The sequence below is a fragment of the Artemia sp. Qi Xiang Cuo genome, chromosome 6, assembly GCF_049724085.1.
Source record: "Artemia sp. Qi Xiang Cuo chromosome 6, ASM4972408v1, whole genome shotgun sequence".
Lineage (NCBI taxonomy): Eukaryota > Metazoa > Arthropoda > Branchiopoda > Anostraca > Artemiidae > Artemia > Artemia sp. Qi Xiang Cuo.
This window is the reverse complement of record NC_142799.1, coordinates 76,135,344-76,163,072: the sequence shown is the minus strand read 5'-3', so window position 1 is coordinate 76,163,072 and position 27,729 is coordinate 76,135,344. Positions and strand designations below refer to the sequence as shown.

Here is a 27,729-nt window from a genome sequence, read left to right as displayed (position 1 = left end):
AATTCGCTTGGTGAGAGTAATTTAAGACATAAAATGACATTCAGTGTACACCACCCCCTAGAAATATAAACCCCCAACACCCTGATTCACAGAGGAAAAACTTTTGTGTTATTTTTCCCGGAAAATTTTTCCAGGTTTCCATCTAAAAAATGGAAAAAAACAACCCTAAAGTACAGTGTAATTACTAGGACATCAGCGACAATTTTGAAAATGATCTATTTGTCTCTTCATGGAAAAAATTGCCCCACCTTGAAAAATTTTGATAAGCATCGGTCTTATTGTTTCTTTAATAAAAAAAGATCCAAAGAAAGTGTGTTTCTCCCAATATATTTCCGTTTATTACCGATAATTAACTAAAAAGCTTATTCCACAAAAAAAGGTTTTTCAAGGAAAAGTAAAGAAGTCCATTAAACCCAAAATGAGCAAAATCAGAATCAAATAATTTACTAAGCGTAAAACTACCACAAATTAGCATCAATAAATAAATTATACCCAAAATGAACAGAAATTACAATAAATAACCGATTCAAATTCAAAGCGTGCAGAAACTGTGATGGTTAGGGCTCACAACCCTTATGCCTACTCAAGACCAGAACATAATTTGCACTTTACTGAAAAAATTAAATATTTTCACTTTTATAACTTTAATAAATAAAATAATTACTAAGATTTTAAAGAATGAATATGAGCAAATATACATTAAACTGACAATACACATTCATTAGTATTTTTTCAATAGAAAGCAAATAGTCTTCTGTTTGTTCTGTGAAGTGTGTTCTGTAAAGTGCATGTTTGAATTTGTACCTTTGTATTGGGTTGCTTACTGAACTTAATGGAGCTGTTAAAGCTGAGAAACCACTGTTCTATCGCATGAAACTAGAGACTAAATCTCTTGTCAAGGAACTGGCTATGAACTTCATGAAAAAGGACTACGTGAAGTCCACGGATGCATTTCAGCTCAATGTGAATGACCCAAGCACTTCCCCTCGAAAGCATTTATTTAGCTCCAAATGGGCAGGACTGTCTCTCGGCCCTAGAATCAGATCCAGGCGTAAAATCAGACCCCATGACACAGTTGAGAAGACACTCAGAGCTGCAAAATATTTCTACGTTCAAGCTGTGCAGCAGATCCAAACTCGATTTCGTTTCGCTGGTGACATTTGCAGATATACAGAAATGGTTGACCCTGTATTAGCTCAGCCACTACGGCATGATTCTCTCCTACCCCTTGTTCAAAAGTATGAGAAAGTATCATAGGATGAAAACAAAATCGAACATGAGTAGAGGAAGCAAAGTCTCATTAATGTTGAAAATATGGATGCGGTTACCCACTTTCATCATTATATATGCTCGCTTCAAGAAGCGAGCTATACGCATATCTAAAATAGGCAATTACATTTGTGATTTCTCTTCCTTTTTACAATGTTGTCGTCAAAAGGTTTCTTAGTACAGTGAAAATCATAAACACAGACAGACGGAACCAGCTTAAAACGGAATCTTTAGATGGAATTCTTAAAACGATGTATGGTATGAAACGGGTCCAAGAAAGTACCCCATGCCTTCGTAAAGACGAGCAGCTACTGTTGCACATGAAAAGATTCAAGGCTTCAGTTACCATCGGGAAAAAGGACGAAGGTTTTCCCAGTTAAAGATATGAATGGGGTGGCAATTAGCGATAAGGAAAAAGCTATAGCGAGATGGGATGAACATTTTGAGAACTTGCTTACCCGAGATAGAGTTGCAAGAAAAAATATAGAAGAAAATGAAAAAGTTTGTGATCCTTTGGATGTGAAGGAAGATTTGTTTTGTGACGAGGAATTAGAAACAGTATTAAAAGGATGAAAGAATAATAAGGCTCCAGGTGCTGATAGGGTAGTAAATGAGTTTCTTAAATATGGTGGCTCTGAGGTTAGAAATAAGTTATTGAAGATTATGAATATGATTTTTGAAAAAGGGGAAGTACCTAACGATTTTAGGAAAACTTTAATTAAGCCACTTTATAAGAAAGGTGATAAAAGTGAATGTGGTAATTATCGAGGCATTAGTCTGGTCTCTGTAGGAAGCAAATTGCTTAGTAATATGATACTTTTTAGACTGAGAGATGCCGTAGACAAAGTTTTAAGAGAAGAGCGGTGCGGTTTTAGAAAAGGTAGAGGATGTCTTGACCAAATTTTCACTCTTAGGTTAATAATTGAGAAGTGCCTAAGTTTTCACACACCTTTGGTCCTCAGTTTTATAGATTATGAGCAAGCGTTCGATTCTGTTGATAGAGTAGCTTTAGTAAAGGTTTTATCCTTGTATGGTATACCAAACAAATACATTAAAGTGGTTAGTGCCATGTATGAAAATAATACTGCTGCGGTTAAGGTAGGAAATGAGGTTAGCAGCTGGTTTTATATTGAATCAGGAATTAAGCAGAATTGTGCTCTATCCCCCTTTATATGGATTATGTTGTTAGTCTTTGTTTAAAGGATCACAGAAAAGGCAATGGAAAACCACGGAATCAAATGGGGAGGAAAAAGTCTCCTGGACTTGGATTATGCTGATGATTTAAGCATCCTAGATGAAGCATCCAGAGGTTTTGCGAGTTCAGGGTGCTAGTATTGGTTTGAAAATTAATGTTAGGAAGACTAAGTCACTAAGGCTAGGAATAAGTGAAGATGAAAAGGTGACGTTGGGTAATGAAAAGATTGATCAGGTGGGCAGCTTCACTTACCTTGGTAGTATTATTAGTAAAGATGGTGGGAGCAGTGAAGATATTAAAAATAGAATAGCCAAGGCTCAGGGTGTTTTTTCACAGTTAAAAAAAGTCTGGAAGAATAGGAAGATAAGTCTGCAAACCAGGATTAGAATATTAGAATCTACAGTGATGACAGTGGTAAAATATGGTTCTGAAGCATGGACGCTCCGAAAAGCAGATGAAGATTTGCTAGATGTTTTCCAGAGAAATTGCTTAAGGATTTTACTGGGTACCCGGCTGACTGACCGTATTTCAAACAATAGGCTTTACGAAAAATGTGGTTCAATACCGCTCTCTAGGGCTATAATGAAAGAAAGGTTGAGGTGGTTAGGGCACGCTTAGCGGATGAAGGATGACAGATTGCCGAAGATTTTTCTTTTCGGCCAACCATCTAGGGCTAAACGGAAAGCAGGTCGTCCCCGTCTGGGGTGGGAGGACGTCATAAAGAAAGATTTAAAGGAAATAGGAACTTCGTGGGCGGTTGTAAAAAGGGAGGCTTTGAATAGATTGTTGTGGAGGAGGAGCGTGCGTAGCTGTGTTTGCCTCAGGCGGCTTGGTGCTGCGATGAGTTGTTAGTAGTAGTAGTAGTGATAAGCAGTGTGCCCTTATAACCCAAATTACAAAAAATAACCATATAAGATAAGTATTTATTTTGACCACCATATCCACTAACCTATTGACGCAACATATTAAGCCCTCTGATTGGTTATGCACAACAGAAAACAGAATTGAAATCTATTTCTCTTACTTAATCTATTTTGCCTTACTGCACCTTACTACACGAATGTGAAAAATGCCTAAAGTATTGTTTTATATTTTACCTTTTCTGTATTACTCAAAGTACATTTTCAGCAATTTCCTATCCTTAAATCTCATATTTCAGTCACCTTTTGATAAATTCGTCGACAGATTTGTCCTTTTTTCAGATATTTCATTGACTCTAACACAATTCAATATGAAAAAAATCAAAACAAAAATAATGTTTGCAAAATTGACCAGTTGGATATCATTCATACCAATCCTTCGTACCACTTTAAATAAAAACGAGGGTGCTGCCAAAAAAAGTAATAAAGAAGGATAGAATAATGTAAAAAAAAAGATTATTCATATGGTCAAGAATCTGAGATCTGGCACTGGAATCTGTAAATCAAAACCAAACTTAACTAGTCGATAAATATAAAGCATTTTTTAAATGAAGTTGTAAGAAGAAGATATTTTGGTACGTAAAAAAGGTCTTGATTTGCAAAATAAATCATCTTGGACAAATGTTATTAAAAGTCAGCGTAACAAGGGTTTACTTGTTACCTGGAAAGAACTCAGAAAATAAGGAAACTCCTAGGGATTTTAGTATAGAAATGAGGACTTCTAGGGATTTTCCACCAGTCTTTTAGGGCGTTTAAAAAAAAATTGAAGTGGAAACACTGTCCTAATCAGAAAAAGCAACAAAATATGCTAGAAAAAAGGTTGAGTAATTTTTCCTAAGGCTGTTTTAATGAACAATGTTAAATTAAAGTAATTGGTTGGCAACGATAAAAGCTGAACTGATTTGCTTTAAATTTAATCTGGTTTTTCTTAGCTAAGAATGTCATAGGCCTTTAAGTTAGCTTAGGCCTAGGCAATTCATTAGGCTACATAGAACTATAGCCCAGGCACTGAGGGTTAAAGTAGCCTTTATGGAAACTGTAAAGTATACAAATTCAGATAAGATATCAGTAATTCTGAGTCTTTATGGTTTTTCTCTAGAATTTTTTAAGCACAGTTTGAGATGCCTTTTTAGAGGCTAAATCTCTACAGCTAGGCCTAGGTTAGTTAATGAACAGTTGATTTGGGATGCTTTCAAACCCTTATTCTACTTAAAAAAGACTGCTTAAGTGGTAGAATATGTCCTTCAAGAATTGGGGTCAATTAGGCTAATTAAATAGCCTATGTCCAATAATTAGGCTAGGCTGTGCAGCTTCTTTTAGGGAGAAATACATATTGATTTAGTATCACTATCCTAGGTTGTTGAGAGGACATAGTGGATAATTCTGTCCCTAGAGCATCCTTTTGTCAGTTTACAAGTTAATTACTGAAATAAAGCACAGTGGATGACTGTTTTCTGCTTTAGCCTTTTCTTCTTTTTTTACGAATTGGTACTGCAGTTGCTTCTGATCATTGTTGTGGTAGTCCTCCTTCATTGATAGAGGTTTGAAATATGTCTAAGAGTTTCTGGCCTTTTACTCAGTTCTTAGGATAATAATAATGGATTTTTTGTTTGCTTTCTGCAAATATCAAAGTCATGTTTACACACATAAGGGAGAGGGAGGGGTTTAAACATAGGTTGGGTTTGAAGGACCCTTGTGAACCTTTTTCATTAATGCTTGGGCTTTGAGGGGGATGGTGAAAATGCTTATAGGACCATGGTTTTTCTAAAAAATGATGATGGCTTACCTGGTTATGCTGGCTTTTTGAAGAAATATCTAATTATCATGTTTTCCAGGAGACAAAGATGTTATCCAGCACATTAATCATTTTTTTTCATTACCTAAATTAAATTTTAGTAATTAAAGTTTGGTTTGAAGGACCCTTGTGAACCTCTATTCATTAATGTGTGGGCTTTGAGGGGGATGGTGAAAATGATCATAGGACCCTGCTTTTTGTCCAAAATGATGTAGGCTTACCTGGTTATGCTTGCTTTTCTAAGGAATATCTAATTATCATTTTTTCCAAGAGTCAAAGATGATGTCCAGCTCATTAATCTTTTTTTTTTCATTACCTAAATTAAATTTTGTTTGACTATAAATGCTGTACAGGCTTTATAACTAAGTTCAGTGGCATCTCAAACACAGTATTTTATTGTCAGATTTCTTTGAGACTAATCAATTTTTTTTTTAGGATTTTATCTGCCTTTTTAAGGAACACATCTGGTAATTCATGTCTATCAGGATCATGTTTAAGGTAAATATTTTTGTCATAAACACAAATTCTTTGTGAATTGTCCTAATTAAAAAATGTAGCACAAAAATTAATATGAGTATGCTGCTGGTTATGGCGTTTGTCTTTTTCTTGTACATATGGTTTAATACTCATTGTAAAATAATTTAAAGATTTCCTTGTCGTGTATACTTCTCATTGGAAAGCACTGTGTTTGACAAGTGACTGCTGGGTGATTGTTTTTGACTTGTAAGTTACTTATAACTTAACAATTCACTCCTATGAGGGGCATCCCAAGGCTCATTTTATTGGGGGGGGGCAATCTTTGTAAATTTTACTGAATTGCTACCTGATTTATGCTGAAGTTTCTGCAGGATTCACAAATTTTGCTAAGTTTTGGCCAATTTTTCAAAATTTCTGCTGAAATTTTTGCCTTCAGCAAAAATCATGTGCATATAGCCCCCCCCCCCCTTGAGATGCTCCTGACTCTTATGGCCTATAATCTGGCAGGGAATATTCTAAACAAAGGTGTCATGCATGAGGTTTGAGGGTACATTCCCTCTCCCCTCTGTGTTTGATTAAGAAATATAAAACAGCTGTACAATTATACTAACAAAGACTATAGTATTAAAAACATCTTGGTCTAAATGCTGGATTTTTTATTTTTTTTTTTGGGGGGGGGAGGGGTTTCAGGGTTTTTGATGCCCCATCAGACAAAGAAATAAAAGGTACTTGTGTACAAAGCAGTAAGTGTGCTATAAAAGACAGCATCAAAATGTTAAAATGCTATTAGTAAACAGGTTTCTGCTGAATAGTGAGGCATAAACAAAAGGTTTGTCTCTCCAGGAACTATATTTAAACTTTAGTTTTTTTGGGTTTAGGGGGACTAAAAGGTACCTAGGTTGGGTTAGGTTAGGTTATGTTACATATTTAATATATGCTATGCTTTACCAACAGCCCCCCTCCCCTAATGTGCAAATATATAGCCCAATTTTGTTCATAAGCTATTATATTTTCATCCTATTTTGTTTTATTTCATTAGCATTAACAAAACTTCACTTTTTGCACACTTACCACTTTCTACACAAATACCAAAAAGTATTCAGGGCCAAAAAAAAAAAAAAAAAAAAAAAAAAAAAAAAAAAAAAAAAAAGAGTTATGAAATACCTGAGGTGTTTGTGAGTGATCTAAAGCGTTTATACGCGATGTAAAAGGTGACCTAGAAAAGCGTTATATTAGATTTAAGGTGCTTGTGACTGATCTAAAGCGTTTATAAGTGATATAAAGGTTTTAGATTGACCTAAAGCATTATAAATTACCAAGAGTGTTTATGAGCAATCAAATGAAGGGTGTAGAAGTGACCTAAGGCGTTACAGAAGACATAAAGTACTTATGTGCAATCTAAGGCGTTTATAAGTGATAGGTCCATTTAAGGCATTTATAGGTGATGTAAAGGAATTGGAAGTGACCTAAAGCGTTAAAAACAAAGTAAAGTTCTTCTGAGCGTTTGAAGGCATTTCTGAGTGACGTGGTGGGTTTGGCAGTGACCTAAAGCATTATAAAAAGACCTAAAATTGGGGAAGCATCATAAGATCTAATAATAAGGGACCTAAAGTGCTTACGAGCCATCTAAAGCCTTTATATGTGATATAAAGTTACAAGCACAAATTACAACGCACAAGTTACAAGCTTCAGCCTCCTTATAGATCTGTCTTTGGACAACTTTAAAAAAAAAAAAAAAAAAAAAAAAAAGTATTCAGGGCCATAGGCTTGGTGCAGGAGGACAAAAATTATGTATAGAGCTTTACTACTACTACTACTACTAATAACTCACTACAGTACCAAGTTGCATGAGGCAAGCACAGCTATGCCCACCCCTTCTCCAAGCCCAATCTATTCAATATATTGCCTCTGAAATATAGCCTTGTAGGATAGATTTTTGGGAACAACCATTGCAGTATATAATATAGCTCTGAATAAATAGAATAATGCAACCACAGGATCTTCAAGGAGATATCCTCCCTAGAGAACATATAGACAGAATTGAATGTTAACAAAATGTCTCTTTTCTTTGGTAAAACCCATTTAAGAAAAAATGTGCTATTCAGGATTGATTTATTTTAGGTGTGCAAAAAATTCTGTCTACTCTGATGTTTTAAAATCATTTTGGCACCTCTGAATGTCAAAATTTAAAATAGGTAGTTTTTTTTTAAATGCCAATGTATTGATGGATTGACTTTATATCTTCTAAACAACTATAGCAATTGCTAATGCAATCTGTTTTGATATAGTGTTGGATAACTACTAAAAACTTTTTCTCCATGAATTTGCCTTTGAACACATACAGTAGGACAAGCTGACAAGATAAAACCATCACTTCTACTAGGAATTGCAGTGAAGATCCTAGCTTTTGTTTGTCAGATTCTAGGGGCTTATTACCAACCATTTAGTCATATTTTTGATCAGGATATATTACAACCATTTTATTTTCTTATAAAAAAATGGATTCTTGTTGAAGCACAAAATACAGATATTCATAAAAGACAAATATTTAGTGAATAATTGAAATTAGTTGACAAGAGTGAGACAGTAGCATTGAGTTGCCTGAGCATTGGCGGTGCTGTTATCTGTTTTTGAACAATTGAAAATGTAGCAAATAACACATCTTGTTACATTAGCAACTCTTTTGGTGGTACAGGCCTTTTTGGAATGTCAAAGGCAGTAGCATTGGGTAAGTAATCTGAGGGTTAACATTTCTGCTGCTTTGAGAGGGCTCTTCAAAAGGTTATTTTGCAAGGTCCTAATATATTTTCATGCTCAGCTCTGTTGGCATATTGCACTGGGAAAGAAGTTGCATTGAAACTAAATAGCTTTCCATATTTTTTACTCATAATTTTTATTTTATGGCTGAATTAATTTAATATAAAACCATTTAAAAAACAAAGTATAGAATAGAACATAAAGAAACTGAACAAAGAATAAGTAACATTTATGACAATATCAATAAATTGCAGCCTAATACAAAACAAACAACTGGTAGATCAAAAAAGAAGTCAAATATGAATTCTAGGTCATGGGCACTCTGTAATTTTGTTTGAAAATATGATTTCTGGGCTGGTTATGCTCTATTTTCTGATCAATATTGAGTTGCATGGCCATGATGGCATATGGAGAAGACACTTTGAGAAACAGGAAAAGGCAGAACAGATTTTGCTTTACCATTTTTAGAGAAAGTCTTTCCAGAAAGGCATAACACACTAAATATGAGGTAACATGAAAGCATTGTTATGACTTTCAAGGTAATGAAAAATGATAACAAAATTGATTGAACCAAAATGGGCAGCTATTCAGGAACATATGTGAAAAGTCAGAAGACTGCAAGTGTGATGAAGAGAGGTGCAAATAGAGAGACTTAATTATGATATATAGTTAACAGTTTTCAAAATGTACATAAAGTACATAAAGGCCTGTGATGACTAATCATTATGGAGATCCCATGAAGAAAACACAGAAATAGGGTATTTTCTTTGTGCTTCCAAAAAAATAATTGACAAACAGGGTAGCATTGACAGATCCCTACATGGTTCCTTCACAAACATAAACATGTCTCTGGAAGATAACTTGAGGACAATTGCTGGCATTAGGAGTCTTGATTTGAATATTAGTACTCTAGTACTTATTAACTAATGGTTTAGTAATTATATGACTGAACAAAGTGGAGTCCAAAGTGTTAAGGCTCTTGGGTGACAATGCTGTGCACCTAAAATATTTTTTTTCTCTTTTAGAATAGGGTCGACTGTTTGGTCTTAGCATGGAAGACTGTCTTGGGGAATTTGACATTTCTCTTGTGGACAGTGAAGTGACCCAGAGAAATTTTGCTGCTTCTTTAGAGCTAGTGATAGGTTTATTGTGAGATTTTGAAGGTGACAAGGAGTACTGACACAGATTAAGGATAGGGAAATGAGTTGACCTGCTTAATTGAAGATGGCTTTTGAATGGCTTGATTTTTAAAGATTCATCGTTATTTTGCCTAACTATAATGGATACTGGCAGGTTTCCCTCTTGAATCAATTTGAGAATTTCACCCTTTTCAAGTACCTGGGACACATTTTTTTTTCTAGAGGTATGTGACTACCATCACAACTTAACCCATTTTGGGGAGGGGGGCTACATTGCATTTGACTAGTTTGTTTCTTTGTTGGTTTTTGTTCAGACCTGCCTCATTTTCAAACAGAACATCTAGATTGCTATCTTTATTAGTGCTGGCAATTCATTTGATATTTAGGGACCTGAAAACATTTATTCTGATGCAATTAATATCTTTTGGATTGAAAAAATTCTCCTGTAGTTATTAAGTAAAAAACCAAAACACCTTACTACAGGCATCATCATATCAGGTATATCAGTTAGGTTCCAGTAAATCCTGGAAGACTAAGTGTAGGTTTTTTTTTTAGTTTAAGTTGAACTGTTTCAAAGCTGGAAATGTCAATTTGGGAGTGGAAAAATTTATTTTAGGCTTGAATCATATGCATATTTAACTTAGACAACAATTTACAAAGAAAAATCAATATGATTCACCCAAAACCAAATGGTTGACGTGGGGTGAATCAGGTAAAAAAAACCACTTACATATAACATCTTTTAAATTCACTATCATAAGAAAGAAAGAAAGAAAAAAAAAAAAAATGATAATACTATAGGGGCAGCAGCTACATACCATATCCATGCTGTGGCGTCACAGTCACAAACCAACAAACAATTACAACTTAATTTAAATCAAATCAAATTTCCTCCAAAACAATCTCTTTTGGAGGAAATCTCTGTCATTAAAGTCTCTTCTATTGAGGGATTGGGGATGGATTCATCCTTCTTGGTGAGCTTCTACTTCTGTTCAAGGTTTTTTTGCCAGTCAATTGACATTATTTAGGGGAAAGAAACTTGAACTTTTTTTTTGCTCAATTGAAATGGAGCCAAATTGATTGAAATACAGAAAAGTAGAGATGTGCTTGTGGTTAAAAAAAAATATATTTTTACAATTTATCTAGCCTTTTTCTTCTTCCAACTGTGGTTTCTCATTAATTGGGAGTGGAATAGCGTCAAATAATTCTGTACTTTTCCTATTAAATTATTTTGCATTAAAATCAAACCAGTTATTTGTCTTTTTTTCTGCATGCTTTCAGTATGATAGACTTTATCAATCAGCCTCTTAATAGCTCAGATAACAAGCCTCAAATATAAAATTTGTTGGAGAAAGCAATTAATTTTTTATTTATTCATGATTTGTTTAGTTACTTCTTTAAGCAACAGTACCAGGGGACCAAGCTTTGCTCGGTATCCGTAATACAAGAAAGGGAAGCTGGATTGCTTATAATAAATCTCATGGGGTCAGCAAAAATTGAACCAAACCCAAAATACAAATTTGCACATCTTTATGACAGCCTGTCAAACAGTTTGTTGTAACTAACTGTAAGAAGCAACGTAGGTCAGTAGAACCAATACTCTAAGAAACGGAATTTTAATGTCAATAGATATATCAAAAGAATCCGCTTGTTATGCTGATTCCAAATATATAAGTTTCGATAAGTTTAGTGTTACCAATCAAAGGCTGCAAGCCTGAAAAAATTTGCCTGATTTTCGAAAAAGAGGAGAAACGCCCCCTAAAAGTCAAAGAATCTTAATGAAAATCACACCGTCAGATTCAGAGTATCAGAGAACTTTACTGTAGAGGTTTTGTGTTCTTATCTGAAAAAATGTGGAATTTTGTATTTTTTGCCAGAAAAGAGATCATGAATGCGTGTTTATTTGGTTTTTTCCTGGCAATTTTAAAAAACAATCAGTAATAAAAACTTTCACTAAGCCATGAAAACTACCGAGTAACAGGGTTTACAGGTTACCCCATTTTTGTACGCTGGACCATTCTAGATTATGGAATAGCTTATCTTATATGCAAAAACCACAATTTCGGTAAAAATTGCTTACTCTCTTTCTTTGGCTCGTTTGTCAATTAATTAAAAAAGCTAGTTTTTTCAATTTAAAGTAAGGAGCTACATTGAAACTTAGACGAACAGAAATTGTTACATATACGAGGGGGATTGTCCCCTCCTCAATACCTCGTTCTTCACGCTAAAGTTTTTTTAGTACTTTTATAAAAGCTTCTTATTGTTCTAATTAACCGACCCTTGTGTTTCAGGAGTCGTTCTTAAATAATTGGTGCAAAAGTTTAACTTTAGCGTAGAGAGGGAGATACTGCCGAGGAGACAACCCCCTTATATACGTAATAATTTACGTTCGTTTTAATGTTTAATGTTGCTCCTTACTTTCAGTTGAAAAAACTTGTTTTTTTTTTATTTAATTTCTGATAGTTTTTTTTAAAATCATGCTGGGAAGCCTGCCCTCCCGTCCACGCAAAAATCCCCCATGGGAAGATCCTCCAAACAATTAAATCCTGGTTAAAACATAACCCGGACAATTATCCTTATCATCTCCACATGTAAAATTAGGTCGACAAAGAGAAAATAAGACAAAAAGAAAGACAATTTCATATTAGAATTCTGGAAAATCCCCAGTGTAAAATTTCACCTGAAAAGTTCATCACCCGGAAACATCTCTCCCTGGGGAAGATTCTCCTGGCATAAAATTCACCCCCCCCCACCCGCAAAATGTATACCTACTTCCCAATAACAAATATTATACATAACAATGGGCAAATTTCATTACTTATAGACCTTTCCCCAAGGGCTGTGCAGGGTCATGTTATCTCCACAGGTATAGCTATTGGATATTTTGTTCAACATTCAGTATATGTTTAGTATATGGTATTGGACATTTTGTTCAGCAACTATGCTGAACAAAATCGCTATCTCAAAATTTTGATTGGACGACTTCGGGGAAAAGGAGGCGTGGGAGAGAGGCTAGCTGCCTTCCAATCTATTTGTTCACTTAAAAGTGACGCTAGAATTTTTAATTTCCTTTCGAATAAGCCCTCGTACGATAATCTTGGACCATTGGTTCAATATGATCACTACTGGGAAAAACACCTATATTTTTCGTCTGAAAAAAAATAAATAAATAAAAATCCCACATTTTTGCAGATGTGATTTTTGAAACAACAGCAGAGTTCCTCAGCTGAATCAGTTGATGTGATTTTCATTAAGATTGTTTGACTTTAAGGGGCATTTCCCCCCTTTTTCGAAAATCAGGCACATTTTCTCAGGCTTGTAACCTTTGAGGGGTAAAACTAAACTTAATTAACTTTATATGTTTGGAATCAGCATAATAAGTCAATTCTTTTGATATGAGGTATCTATATGATATCAAAATTCCGTTTTTGAAGTTTTGGAAACTATTGAGCTGCGTCGCTCCTTACTTACAGTTTCCTACCATGAACTGTTTGGTAAATAAAGATCTACTATTAAAATATTTACACTATCTGTTATTATTCATATGATTCCCATTTTATGAAGTTGTGTCTCAGTCCTTAATGTATGCCACCTACAAGCTAAAATTTTGCATACATGTCTCTTGGAGATCCTGGAAATTTTTATTTTATATCAAAACAAGTTCAAAGCTTCATGAAGGTACATTGTAGACATAAGAGATCCATTCAGTAAAAAAAATGTATTACCTCTAAGCTGAATAGATATATCACCCTAATTTCATTGTTGGATTGAGGACAATAACCTTTCTTAACTAAACCAGGGACGGCAATAGGGGTGGGGGGATAATTGCACATTAAAATTTATGTTTTTGTCAATTGTGCCCCTGTACTATGCAAAGGGAAAACAGAGTTACTTTAGTAAAAATCCCATCCAAATTAACAGTATTTTGAGTTAAATACTATCATTCTCTTGCTATTGTTGTTCAGAATTCAATTGACCTGTTCTGTTACATAGCATTAAGCAAAGTGGCTAATTAATTAAGCTGTCGTTTTCCACAAGTTTGACTAAGTCAGTCCCTTCTCAGCACAGCACAGTTTTTCTCTATGGCATCTATTACCACCTCAATGCCATCTATTTCAAGTATTTTGTGTTCATTAGTCTCTAATTTCAGTCACCAGAGGGCATATAAAAAATATTAAAGGGACTGAGAGGTGGAAACGAATTTCTGCAGTCGTGGCCTATCTAGATAGTTGTTTTGATACTCCTGTACTAAGCGCACTCTTTTATAAACTAGTCACGAAAACCAACAAGGCATCCACTCGGCAAAAGCAAAGATTTGCCGCTATCTGATGTTGTATAAACAAGTATTCAGGGGTTTCTAACTCTGGGAACTATATTTAAACTGTTGTTTTTTGGGGTTTAGGGGGGGGGAAGGTACCTAGGTTAGGTTAGGTTACGTATTTAATATATGCTATGCTTCCACCACCCCCCCCCAACCCCACCCCACACCCCCCCCTTCCGTCCCCCTAATGTGCAAATATAATTAGCACAAATTTGTTTTTAAACTATTATATATTCATCCTATTTTATTTTATTTCATTATCATTAACCAAACTAGCGCAATATAAAAGAATGCGTTTAGTAGAGGAGTACCGTTGTTTTTTCACACCGGAAAATGGTAGTATGCTATTCTTCAGAAAAATTGTAGTGTCGTTTTCGAGATAAAAATTTTATATAAAGATCTTTACATATATACAATTATTGCTCGCTTAACAAGATAGATACTAATGTTACGATGGTTAATCTCAACAGAAGCTTGCTGTGGATAGGGCAAAAAACCCAAGGATGATGTCTTAGAAAAAAATCTGAAAAACGTGTTCAGCTTTGCCATCTACCAATGTCTCTTCAGATTAATATTCTAGTTCTTCCCTGTGTAGTTATTTGGAACTTAGGGATCTGTCAGAGTATTTTTGGTACCTTACTTCAGTCTGAATTCTTTAGTGTGCTAGAGAAAGTGGGTGATGGCATTTTCAATGCAAGGCTTCAAAGAAAAGCACCAAATTAAAGAAAGGCAAACAGCTAAAAATAATCACGCAAGACTTCGAACTATTATAGCCTAGAAATCATAACCACTGAGACGATAAATAGAAGCCAGTAGAGACGATTGCAATTACTTTGAGATTGGTCTATGCGCAGCATCAAGTGAAGTATCCCCACTATTGTGAAGTCAACGGATTTTGGACCGTTAAATCCTGAAATGCCCAAAATGGGTGATTTTTGGATGATAGGTAATGACCAAATTTTTCCTTAGTAAAAGAATAAAAAGAAATTTCCTATTCAGCGTAAAGGGTGAAAATCCTGAAAGATTATTAGAGAGTGGGTTCATATGATTCGATTGAGGGATTCAAAGCTGAGTTGGTGATGAAGCTATAGGTACCATCAATTACAGCTGGGACTGAAAGGTTTAACTTAGTCATTCACATTGTTTGCAATCTATGGCGTTATATTATTCTTTAATTTCTACATACATATATATATATATATATATATATATATATATATATATATATATATATATATATATATATATATATATATATATATATATATATATATATATATATATATATATATATATATAAAAAAATATATATATATATATATATATATATATATATATATATATATATATATATATATATATATATATATATATATATATATATATATATAATATTTCAATTTTTGCCCTAAGATAACTATAGATTTGACACAATGTTATGCTTTTAGACCCAAAGGATGCGTATATGCTTCAACGGTTGCTCCTGGTGTCCGGGATATCCCTGAACCAAAGCGTGTTTCTCCAACAGAAGATTTCTACAACAAAAACAAGAGGTTAAATAGGCCAATGTCACCACATTTGACCATCTACAAATATCAGATCACATCTACCCTTTCAATTTCACACAGAATAACTGGTGTTGCACAATCTGTAGCTCTTTCAGGGTTTGCCATTGGCAAGTATTATTTATATTTTATTTTGTATAGGGAGTGGTTTTGTTATCATTTTCATTGTTGTTTGAGACATTTGCGATTCAAAAAAGAGGGAAGTTTATGAGAATTAAACGAACCTTAGAGATTTTACATAATTTTCAGTATTGAGTTTGGGACAAAATATGTTTAGTTACAATTTTTAATCAAAGATAAAAATTAAAGTCAAATTTAAATAAAAGTGAAAGTTAAAACTTAAGTTAAATTTTTATGTTTATGCTATCGTGACGCTCATAGACATTATAAGTACAGATAAATTCAGTTCCTATCCTTAGAGGGAAAGGGGCAGAATTTGAAAAACAAAAATGTGTTTTAGTTTAGCCACACTCTTAACCTTTCATGAGAACAACTTCGATGCATACGTTGGGGGGGGGGGCTAATTTATTGTTCAGTGGTAGATAGCGTCGAAGAAAATATCTGATTTAAGGACCGGTTGTATCGTTTTAAAATTAATCAAATATATGCTAAAAACAAGGTTTTTAAGATGTTGGGTTTTTAATAACGCTGGACCCATTCATAACAACATTTATCTAGTTGGCAATTTCTGACTAGTTTGTCTAGGAATTGTTCCCCTTTTTTTGAATTCCTCGAAGTTTTTTTTTATTCCACTGATTGGCTGAATTACAGAAAAGCTCAAATGAATTAAACTCGTGTTCTGTCCCTGGAATGCTCTAGACTAAACATTATGAATAGGTCAAGTCATGGCTAAATATTACTACTACTACTAACAACTCACTGCAGCACCAAACCGTCTTAGACCAAAACAGTTACGCATGCTTCTCCTCGATCCCAATCTATTTAAAGCCTCCTTCTCGGCAACCTACCAAGAAGTTCCCATTTCCCTTGAAATGGTTGTTTCCTTACGACATCCTCCCACCCTATTCGGGAACGACCTGCTTTTCGTTTGGCCCTAGACAGTTGGCCGACAAGGACTATCTTTGGCAGTCTGCCATCTTTCAGGTGCAGAACGTTTCCTAGTCATTTCAATCTTTCTCTCATTATACCCCTAGAAAGTGGGATTGAACCTCATTTTTCGAACAGTTTACTGACTGAGATACAGTCAGCTAGTCTTGTACCCAAAATAATCCCTAGGCAATTTCTCTGGAAAACGTCCAGAAAATCCTCCTCCGTCTTTTGAAGCGCCCACGCTTCTGAATCATGCTTTACGTCTGTCATTACTCCAGCTTCCAATGTTTTAATCTTGGTTTGTAGACTTATACTCCTATTCTTCCAAACTTTTTAGTCTTAGTGACTTAGTCTTCTTAACATTAACTCTCTAAAACTGTTTTTGCGCCCTAAACAATTTTGCTAACATTTTCATCTAGGCTGCTTAAATCATAAGCATAATCAAGTCTAGGAGAGTTTTACTTCTCCAGTTAATGCCCTATCCTCCCATTGCCTTTACTGTACTCTTTAGGACAAAGTCCATGAAAATAATCCATATAAATGGGAAAAGGACGCAACCCTACTTGACTCCTGATTCAATATGTTGGTTTTGGTTCTTGAAGAAATTGACACATGTTAATTCACAGTATGTATAATTTTGGCATTGTTTGTAAATATTCTAGGGTTTACGATTGTACACAAGTACTGTTTTCAGGGATTGCCAATTGGGGGAGAGGAGGAAACCTTTTTAGATTTTCATTAAAAAAAATATAAAATAATCCTTGCCCCCTCCTCCCTCTATATTTTTGTGAAATAGTGTAACTGAAAATGAGATTAACTCTTTACCCTGTCCTCCAATTTAGGTGGAGTTTTGTTTGTATTACTGGCAACAATACAATGCATTAATCAGGGTCATCAATGAAGGGGAGGGGAGTAGATTTTGATACTTTTTTTGTATCTTCATTACAAAAGAACAAGAGATACACCCCCTCCACTCCCTACATTTCGGAAAAATCTTGTCTTTATTCTAATATATTTAAAAAATCTTTGCCCCTCCCCCAATATTTTCGTGAATATTTGACACCGGCGCTTACCATGGAAAGAGTAACAAGAGAAAAAAAAGAAAGCAAAACTAGTTTGTTGTAAGGTTCCGTGAATAAAACCAGATTTAAAATGAAATTTGAAAAACACCAAAAGATAAAAAAAAAACAGGTCAAGCCTAGCTTAATAGTTGTTTTGTGAATTTGTCTTTTCTTTTGTATGGGCGTATAACTTTCTTTTTTTCAGTTCACGTTATGTATGCTGATAATAAATTTCTGTTTTTAGTCAATTGCTATCTTTTGGTTCTAAATTTCCTTTTATTATAGCTGCAATGACACTGCCAGGAATGTACCCAATGTATTTAGAAACACTAAATAATTTAGCGCTTGGACCTGCTATAATTGGCGGAGTCAAATTTGCATTAGCACTGCCTTTTATGTATCACTTATGCGCTGGGATGAGACATTTGGTATGTATCAATTACTATTCTTCATCTTCTTCCATGTTTGTTTTAGGTCAGTCTTTGATGTGTCACTTTAGTGTTTGGGCGGAACATTTGTCATAACTTTCTTTTTTATATACTATATTTGCTTACTTTGGTTTGAAAAAGTGTCAGGATATATAGTTATAAACTGTAGGCTTATCTAGAATTTCTTTTTTTTTTGTATAATTCACTTATTTTTGGCATCTTCTTCAAAGTTGTTCCCTGGAAAAAAATACCGTGTGTAAAACAACATGGTATTTGATTTAGTTTAAAATTAGACTACAAAGTCGTTTGAAGCCTTTGTATGCTGGTGATGAACAAAGAGCTTATTTTCATTCTTGAAAACAGAAGGAGGGGGCTTCAAGGATACTCTAGAGGCTTTCTACCACTCTTGGAAAAATTAAAATTTGTGTTTAAAATTGTACTTTTTTGGTTTTTTAGAACAATCATTGTACTTTGCATTTTACTTGATCTGGTATATGTGCCGTATACATTTCGTTTCTTTTAAGTGCTTCAGATATAAGGTTTTTATTTGTATTTTAATTATATTTATGATAAGTGTATTTTGTACATGTTTTAAAAATATTTTTATCACCTCCTTCCTCTTGCTTTGCTCACCATGTTTGGCTGCTTAGACTTTCGGCCCAAAAATAGAGTTAACATCGCTCTGGTGGTATTCCAATGGGAATCCAAGGTTCTTTTCGTCTCCCAGTTGGGAGCCGCTAAGAAGCCTGATTTAATGACAAATTTCAGTTTACAAGGTAATCCAAGTGTGTAATCTTGTTTGTTCCAACTCGCGTATGCAACCTACATCAGACCTATCCTCGAGTATTGCTGTCACTCTGGGGGCTTGACTTAATTGACTTAACGTTCTTGCTCAGCAGGGTCGCCAGCGTAGAGGGAACTGGTTGACAGCGCTGTCAGTCTTCTCCAAGCAGCCCTGTCCAGGGCTAAGGAAGGATGGGGCCTCATTTGGGTCGATGTTGCGGTTGAAGAGGCGTTGATTCGTAACATCAGCCCATCTGGTGCGCGGCTTCCTTCGAGGACGTTTCCAGACAATCAAGAGATTAAAGTTCAAAATTATCTTTGCAGGGGTGGTTGGCGGGAGGCGGAGGAAGGGGCCGTACCATCTAAGAGAACGAACATCTACTTGGGTGTAGAGATTCGCCTACTTGAAGGTCCTCAGGATATCACTATTGCGGATCTTGTCATACCATTTAAAGCCTTCAACTCGACGCAGGTGTCTAGTTTGGATGGCATCTACCTTTCTTAGCTGTGTCTGGGTTATCGGCCATGTCTCAGAAGAGTACAACATGATGCTTGAGACTGTGGCGTTGTAGATATGGGCTTTTGTAAGGCGACTAATTTGCGATTTGTGGAAGACTGGTCTTAGGCAGTCTTCCACTGCCTGATTTCCTTTGGCGGCCGTGAAACTCAAAACACTACTTAAATCTCAGCCGAACTAGAAGATACCCAAGAACGTGCTACTACAAATAGTACTTGGACCCCGCTTCAGCAACTATGAAAGTATTCTTGACTTGCCCACATTATTCGCTCGAAGACATGATTTAATAATAAAATTTGGGAAAGAGCTATTAGTGAACACCGCTCTATTTTTCCACCATCTGTACAGATCAGCAGAATTACTTGGCATCACAATAAACTACGACCCGTTAAGTGCTGTATGAACATATTTGTAAACTAATTTGTGCCATATTTTGTAAGCGTATCTAACAAGTGACCTTTTTTATTTCTTTTGTGATTGTAAAAGTGGCATAATTCACCGTTAATTTTTGAGTGCTACCATAGCTATTTTAACAAACGAATGTGAATGAATATGAATTGTTTGTGGGTTTGTCTTCTATTCCTGTAAATGAAATACTTGTTTGTATTTTTATGCACTTAATAGTATTTTTAAAATTTATTAATTCAGTTTATTGAAAAGTGAGACGTTTATCTTCTAGACAGAACCTTTTCTGCCATTCCCCCTCTTTACTATTTTTCTGTTATACGTTTTACCATTAATAAGATTGATAACACAATGCAACTCATTATTTTATGAATACATTACTAACAAAACATGTTATAAATGCATTTGAAAAAATCATTATATATGTTACATTTTCTATCCTGTTCATTCAACTAACAGCATACTATTTGTCTTCTAGGGGGGGGGTGCGTTTCACTCCCTCCTCTCTCTTTACTATATCGTGCTTTTTTCTAATTTTACTTGACTAATTAGCTGTTTTATTCAGTTTGGTATTTGTTGTATTTTATTAAATTCTTTCAACAGTGGATTTGTATTTTTACCGTTGTATGTGACGTAAGACCTAAATTTGCCTTATCTATAGTTGGTGATAGCTGTTTTTTACCCGAGTTTATGTCGTATATTTACATCTTCAGGTTTTATTTGCAGATAATATTTGTTGCAATATTGGGCTCAAAAGAACTCCATTAGCTAGGTTGAGCCGCTATTTTAACTAAAATAACTAGATATTAAGGCATCCAGAGATTTGTTTGGGGGAAAAAGTGATAAATTTTGTTTCGTGAGATTCCATTTGCGTCTTTGTAGTGAACTTGTGAAACAAAAACAAAGCCTCACTTGGTTTTATGCTCCGGGGGCTTCAGACATCTGCCTGTGAGTATAACCCTGGGCTCAAATAGATTTTTCATGTGTATTGGTTATTGGCTTTTTAGGGTCTTGGTTTTGTAGCTGTATTTTGTCTCTTTTACACATGTTTATTAGCTCTTTTCTGCCAAAAATGTTTCGTGAGGTTTCTCGTGAGGTATAATCAAAGAAACCTTATATAAATTGAAGTTAAATAAAGTTCGTTATACTTTAAATATTAAATTTACATAATTATTATAACCATTCTTTTAAGTTACAATTTTTATTGTATCCTTTGACAAACACACTAGTGATTCGCATTCTGTTCTGTTATAACAATCAAAATGATTTAGTGTAGTTCTTGGTCCATATACGAAACGGAATTGGAACTGGATTTCTGGAAATTAGTGAAACTGGATTTCGGTGGGGAAAATGTCTATTCTCTGATTTATAAGTATTTCAAAATCCAATCTGAATCTCTGTTGTATCTCAACAAAACCGGATGAGAGGTATTAACTAGTAATCTTTTTGGCCGTTTTAGGCTTTCAAAGCTTTCTTTAAAAAGCTTAAAAGAAATCTTTTTTTAAAGATTTTAAACGCTTCTTTTAAAGCTTTGGTGTTTTTTTTAAAGTACCAAGGACATGCAAATGGCAATTTTTTTTAGCCTCCTGGTCCCATTTTAGGTCCACGCAAACATAAAAACTACGATTCTCAAAGATTTTCTTTTGGTTCGTTTAAAAATGATAAAATCTTTAAGGCAGTATCTCATTTTTGTCAGCGTTGCCACGTCGAACCGTGAATATACACAAACAAAATTCCTTAGTTAGAATTAACGTCATTTCTCGTCTGTAGAAATTCATTATTTTTTTTTCTTTTCAAGCGTCAAAGTAATAAAAAAATGTCATCAAAACCAGTAGTAGATAATTTGACTAGTGTCTTCTGCATCAAATTGGCATCCGTGTGCCATTCATGTCGAATAAACAAAACATTAATTCATACTTTCTTGTAGCGTATCACAACCTTGGCCTTAGCCCTAATACGATTTTTTGCTCAGTGCTTACATGTTTGCTTATATTTGCTCATAATGCTTCTCTGAACCTAGCCAATGTGTGTGACTTATTTTATAGAATCTTTCTACAATATTCTTTTTCATTAAGCTGCTCTCTCGAGGGGAAGAGGTGGACGGCAAAATTATGTGACATATCGAAAAGATTTTGTTTTCATTAAGCTGCTCTCTCGAGGGGAAGAGATGGACGGCAAAATTATATGACATCTCGAAAACAATGTTTGTTTTCATTAAGCTGCTCTCTCGAGGTAAAATTATATGACATATGACACAAATGTTGTATGGGTTATGTCAATGTATAATTTCAAAAATAAAAAATTTAATTATCGTAAATAGCGACGGAGACCACACTGTTATGTTCCACTGTTTTATATAAGAAATTTTCCTATTGTTCTACTTGTTGTTTATAATGTAATTATCGAATATATAATAAGTATACGAAAATGATAAAATATTGAGCTATCCAATATCCGAATTACACTTATGTTATTGTTATACTAACTATTACATAACCAACACCTTTATTGTATTAATTGAACGTTTCATATTAATTAAAAATATTAGTTTCAAATTCAAGCAGAAACATATTATGAAAAGCATTTCCTTACTTGGAAACAAAAAAATAAATACCTTTTAAAAAACATACATAGATAATAAAAAAGCAATATAATTTGTTCAAAAAACATATTTTGCAAAACTGATTCCATATCCAATAGCTATAGACCATAGTTTACAGAAATTTTAGCGCAATTTTATATCCCTTCATTTAGTATTATAGTCTTCTTCTGTAAACTTCAGGCGGAAATGATTTAATTGCCCTTTTTTTTCTTGGTTACACAGCAACGGACCCTTCTGAAAATCTATATTTGTTATAAAAATTGCTGCTGCCTTTAATGAGCAAGACACTAATGTGGTAGCTATTTGATTTATGGGATAGCTTTAGTACCCAATGTCAAAGAAAAAAAAATTGCAAGTAGTTGTAACTTTCCTCTCTGAAGTAATAATTAAAATATGAATGTGTGAAACGATCAGTTCTACCCCAAGAAGCTCATTCCCTGAAAACAATTTTTTTAAGGAAATAACTCAAATGAATTTCCTTAACCGGGATCAAAGTGTTGATACTTTAAATGGCCATTGGTGTGTAAAATTTGCTTTTTCATAAACACAATTTTATTTTAACAATAATTTAAGTGGTTTTTTTAAATATACTTTGTCAATCAAGACCTTAAGCTGGAGTTGATACCAATATGAAGTTCATCACATCTCATTTCTGAGTTGAATTTTGGACTTTTTAATATTATTAAAAGTTGTATTTTTTGAATACTGGTTTGGGAACGCTGCAAAAAGAACCTTGAGCTAGGGCTATGTAGCTTAAGAGTGATCTGACACCTTTTAATAACATTTATGTTGGGGAGAGGAGAATACGAATAAATAAAACTTAAACATGCTCAAATTGAATGAAAATATAAAGAATTGCTGCTAACTTCATGATATTTCAAGGATGATGAGCCCCCCCCCCAATTTTATTTAGATGCACTAACTATAAAGATAAAAATGACTTCTGTCTGAAATAAAATATTTCTTGCAGGTTTGGGACTCTGGCAGAGGTTTCACTCTCCAAACTGTTTATCGCAGTGGTTACGCTGTTATTGCTGCCTCCTTACTGCTCTCTATTGCTGCCGCATGTGTATAACAAATATGTCGTATCTAAAATTTGTATTATAAAAACAAAGTTAATCTAGTGAACCTCGGGGTTTGAATATAGTTGATTTGTAGTATTTTAGTTCTTGAATACTTTCCAAAATATCGTCCAAGGCTCTATGCTTGAGCATCTTTTTGGGTTGACCCAAAAACTCTGTTGGATACCATCTCCTGCAAGAAGAAAAGAAGATGGGATGTCAATTTTTTCAACGGATTTTTAAATTCTGTTATGAAACAGATATACTTAGGTTTCATTAAATTTAACTGGATTAATAAAAATATTGATATTTTATCATTTATTTTTGTTGGCTATCAATCGTGCTTCTCAAAGAGGGGAAAGATAAATCAACCTTTTAGAGTGCTTAATTTCTACGTTGAGCGAACTCGACACTACTGAATTGTTGGTTTTATCGTTTCTAAAATTGGTTATTTGTTTTAAGTTCAAAAACTTCAGATTAGGTCTAAAACAAACGAATTTAAAAATTAGTCTCTGAATTGATTTTAATTGTTGATTCCAGAGACATCTTGTATTTTGCCGTGGCGTCATTTATAGATTATTAACAAAATGAGATTAGAATAGATGCACCGTTTCGTCTCCATTCCCTAGACAAAAGAATGGGTAAATGAGAGAAATTGGATTTGTCAGAAGAAAAAAAAGCATAAGACCCTCATGACGCTTCTGTTTTTTAGAAGTACAAAGAACCACTTTAATAACACATTAACTGAAACAAAAATCAGAGAAAAAGAAAGATACTGTAGAATAATGCTTCCTCGGTTCTTTATCATAAATTAAATAAAAAAAAACAAGTTTTTTAAACTGAAAGTAAGAAGCGACATTAAAACTTAAAACGAACAGAAATTATTCCGTATATGAAAGGGGCTGTCCCCTCCTCAATGCCTTGCTCTTTACGCTAAAGTTTTTTTTTTGTTTAAAAAAATGAAGTTGTGAGACAGAGTCAAACTTCAGCGTAAAGAGCAGGGCGTTGATGAGGAGACTAACCCTTTTATATATGGAATAATTTCCGCCCGTTTTAAATATTAATATTGCTCCTTACTGTCAGTTTAAAAAACTTGTTTTATTTTTATTTAATTTCTGATCGTTTTTTAGATAATGCAGCTTTTATTTTGGCTCGCCGTCATTGAATAAGTAAACAAAATTTGCATAAAAATTTTACTTTTCTTTTGCTAAACGGCTGTCTCTAAATTTGGTTCTGACGTAATTTACAAATTAACTTACGTAACGAACTTCTATATTCGTATATTTTTCTTCTGGCAAAAAATACAAAGTTGCAGATTTTTGCAGATATGAGCTTGAAACCTATGTTATAGGGTTTTCTGATACGCTGAATCTGACGGTGTTATTTTCATTAAAATTCTTTCACTTTTAGGGGATGTTTCCCCCCTCTTTAAAAAATCAGGTAAGTTTTCTTACGCTCGTAGCCTTTGATGAGTAATACTAAACTTAAAAAAATTTATATATTTAGAATCAGCATTATAAGCCCATTCTTTTGATACATTTTTTGACATCAAATTTCCGTTTTTAAAATTTTCACTTAATATTTAGCCGTATCGCTTTTTTTTTTTTTTTTTTTTTTTTTATTACGTATATGTTATTACGTATATGATGGGGCTCTCCCCTTAGTCAATACCACGCTCTTTACGTTAAAAGTTAAAAATTTTTTTAATGCACACACCCCTGAATCCCAAAGGCCGTTTAATTAGAATAGATAGCTCTTTTGAAAGCACTAAAAAAAACTGTAGCGTAAAGAGCGAGGTATTGACTTGGGGGAGAACCCCCTCATATACGTAATAATTTCTGTTCATTATAAGTTCTAATGTTGCTTCTTACTCTCAGTTGAAAAAACTTGTTTTTTTTTATTTAATTTCTTATCGTTTTTTAAATAATCCTTGGAAATCCGGCGCCCCCTTCATAGAAATGTCCCTTACCCCACAGAATCATCATCCACGGAAAGATTCTCCCGAGTAACCCCCTCCTCCAGCCCCCCTCCCCCCCACCAAATAAAAATTCTTCCTGAAAATGTCTGTATACTTCCCAATAACCAATACAATATGCAAGCAATGGGCAAAGTTCATAACTTGCAGCCCTTCCCCTGGGAACTGTGGGGTATTAAGTCAACGTAAAAGACATATTTATTAGATTTTCGACTATGCTGAACAAAATGGATATCTCAAACTTTTAATTAGGTAACTTTGAGAAAAATATTAGCGTGGGGGGGGGCCTAGTTGCCCTCCATTTTTTTTGGTCAATTAAAAACGGCACTAGAACTTTTAATTTTCGTTCCATTAAGTCCTCTTACGATATTCTAGGACCACTGGGTCAATACGATTACCCCTGGGGAAAAAAAAACAAAACAAATAAACACGCACCCGTGATCTTTCTTCTGGCAAAAAAAAATGCAAAATTCCACATTTTTGTAGATAGGAGCTTGAAACCTCTACAGTATGGTTCTCTGATACGCTGAATATGATGGTGTGATTTTCATTAAGGTTCTACAACTTTTAGCGGGTCTGTCCCCCTTTTTTCGAAAATCAGCTAAATTTTCTCAGGCGCGTAACTTTTGATGGGTATGACTAAACTTGATAAAAGCTATATATCTGAAATCAGCATTAAAATCTGATTCTTTCGATGTATCTATTGGTACCAAAATTCCGTTTTTTAGAGTTTCGGTTACCATTGAGCCGGGTCGCTCCTTACTTACAGTTCGTTACCACGAACTGTTTGATTATCTAAACAAGATAAACCAATCTCTCCAAACCCTTCCTGTGGTAGCCAACCAATACCGACTAATCCCAAGATGGTTATGACTTTTTAAACATTCCAAAATATTTTAAGCCCCGTTCCATTCTTTTAGAAATAGTTTGAATTCTAAGGTTTGGACAACATAATTCGTTCCACCATATCTTGAATATTAAAAAGAAAAAATTCTTCATCTTTTTCAGTCCTTCATTATCTCACTTTCTCTCTATCTCTATCTCTATCTCTCTCTCTCTCTCTCTCTATCTGTATATATTTCTATATATCTATCTGTATATCTATCTTTCTATCTCTGTTTCTATCTCTATCTATCTCTCTCTTTCTCTATATCTCTCTCTCTCTCTCTCTCTCTCTCTCTCTCTCTCTCTCTCTCTCTCTCTCTGTCTCTCTCTCGTCTCTTTAGCGCTGTCTTTAAGAAAATCTTCATTTTACCTGCAAAGTTCCTTGATTGTACTGACATCTACAATACGGTAGTGGAGATGATTAATAATGCGAGGCATATGCTTCGCCAAGAATCGTCGGTCTTCGTGAACTGAATTGCCAGCAAGTACACATTTACCTGAAAATGTTGTATTCAAGCAGTTAAAAATTAACATTTAGCCATTTCACAAAATACACTTTATTTGTATCCTCATGACATCCTCTTTCCCCTCCTCTTTATTGGAGGGGGATAGTTTCACTGGAATAATTTTTCAAAGAAAATTTGTGGAAAATGCTACTGTAAAAAAAAACCGTTATTTAGAGGATCTATTTACTGCTACTGTAGCGAGACACAGACCTATCAGCCCTACTTGGCATCTAGAAGCTACTAGAGATTCTTTGTGTTGAGTGTTAACTTTCTATCTTAGTTCTGACGACCTCTACCCATGCACTACCGAGGGTCATATCCAGGTTTTTGCCTAGGAGCAGGGGAAGTAATAATGATAAGCCCCTACTATCGGAATTTTGTTTATTTCGAGAGTATGAAATGCTTGAAACTCTCCTAAAACAAATTTAACAGAAGGGCTTCTTGGAAATCATATAAATGGCGTTTATTCACGGGAAAAAGCTTTCTGGTAAATTTACCTACCAACAAATTTCTTGATTATTATTATTTTATTTTTTTACAATGTTGTTTATTTCAAGGTCATCAGTACGATCTTCTGGACCCATCTTGCTATGACACCCTTTTGAAAACATTGTTTCATCCCTTTCTTGTTTCTCTATTTTCTGAGTGGTCATAGTTTATATAGCCAGCGTTCCCGGCATAAAAAGTTGTATATAGGTTTATTCGACCTTGAATTTTAAAAATTTATTTGATTTTCATGAACATAACAGAAATGCTAGATTTTGCTTAAATCCCTAAGAGTCATCCCTGTTTTGGGGTTCAACTCGTAAGTTTAACATAGAAAATGCCACGCCTATGTGTATAGTATAGAACATGCTGCAAGGTCTAAACTTCAATATAGTGTTTTAAGATAGTATTAAAGTCTGAAATTATGCCATAAATAGAGCACTCAATACTGCCTCATTAAACCTTCCTATTAACGCTGCTCAGTAACTTGTCCCCTTTGCAAGAAATTGTACAGTGGGCAGCCTTATCACTG

The 27,729-nt window shown here is 34.4% G+C and overlaps 3 protein-coding genes across 4 annotated transcripts in view; 1 reads left to right on the top strand and 2 right to left on the bottom strand.

The window, feature by feature from the left end:
* Positions 1-27,729, bottom strand: part of LOC148951601 (uncharacterized) — a 277,040-nt gene that overhangs the window by 184,741 nt on the left and 64,570 nt on the right. The window lies entirely within an intron of this gene.
* On the top strand, positions 4,115-23,659 carry LOC148951603 (succinate dehydrogenase cytochrome b560 subunit, mitochondrial-like). Of its 2 annotated transcripts, none has more exons than XM_089091215.1 (5): positions 4,115-4,203; positions 5,615-5,677; positions 15,322-15,548; positions 17,835-17,977; positions 23,255-23,659. In XM_089091215.1, the coding sequence occupies exons 1-5, from the start codon at positions 4,190-4,192 to the stop codon at positions 23,357-23,359; spliced, it is 552 nt and encodes a 183-aa protein (XP_088947341.1). In that variant the 5' UTR covers positions 4,115-4,189; the 3' UTR covers positions 23,360-23,659. The 2 variants fall into 2 exon arrangements, with proteins under 2 accessions (XP_088947341.1, XP_088947340.1); XM_089091214.1 differs by lacking the exon at positions 4,115-4,203 and adding an exon at positions 4,226-4,252.
* Positions 23,368-27,729, bottom strand: part of LOC148951602 (putative oligoribonuclease) — a 19,836-nt gene continuing 15,474 nt past the window's right edge. The window contains exons 4-5 of the mRNA XM_089091213.1: positions 26,576-26,702; positions 23,368-23,538 (exon numbers count right to left, since the gene is read on the bottom strand). Coding sequence (XP_088947339.1) covers positions 23,400-23,538; positions 26,576-26,702 — 266 coding nt within the window. The 3' untranslated portion in view covers positions 23,368-23,399. The remainder of the gene's footprint in view (positions 23,539-26,575; positions 26,703-27,729) is intronic.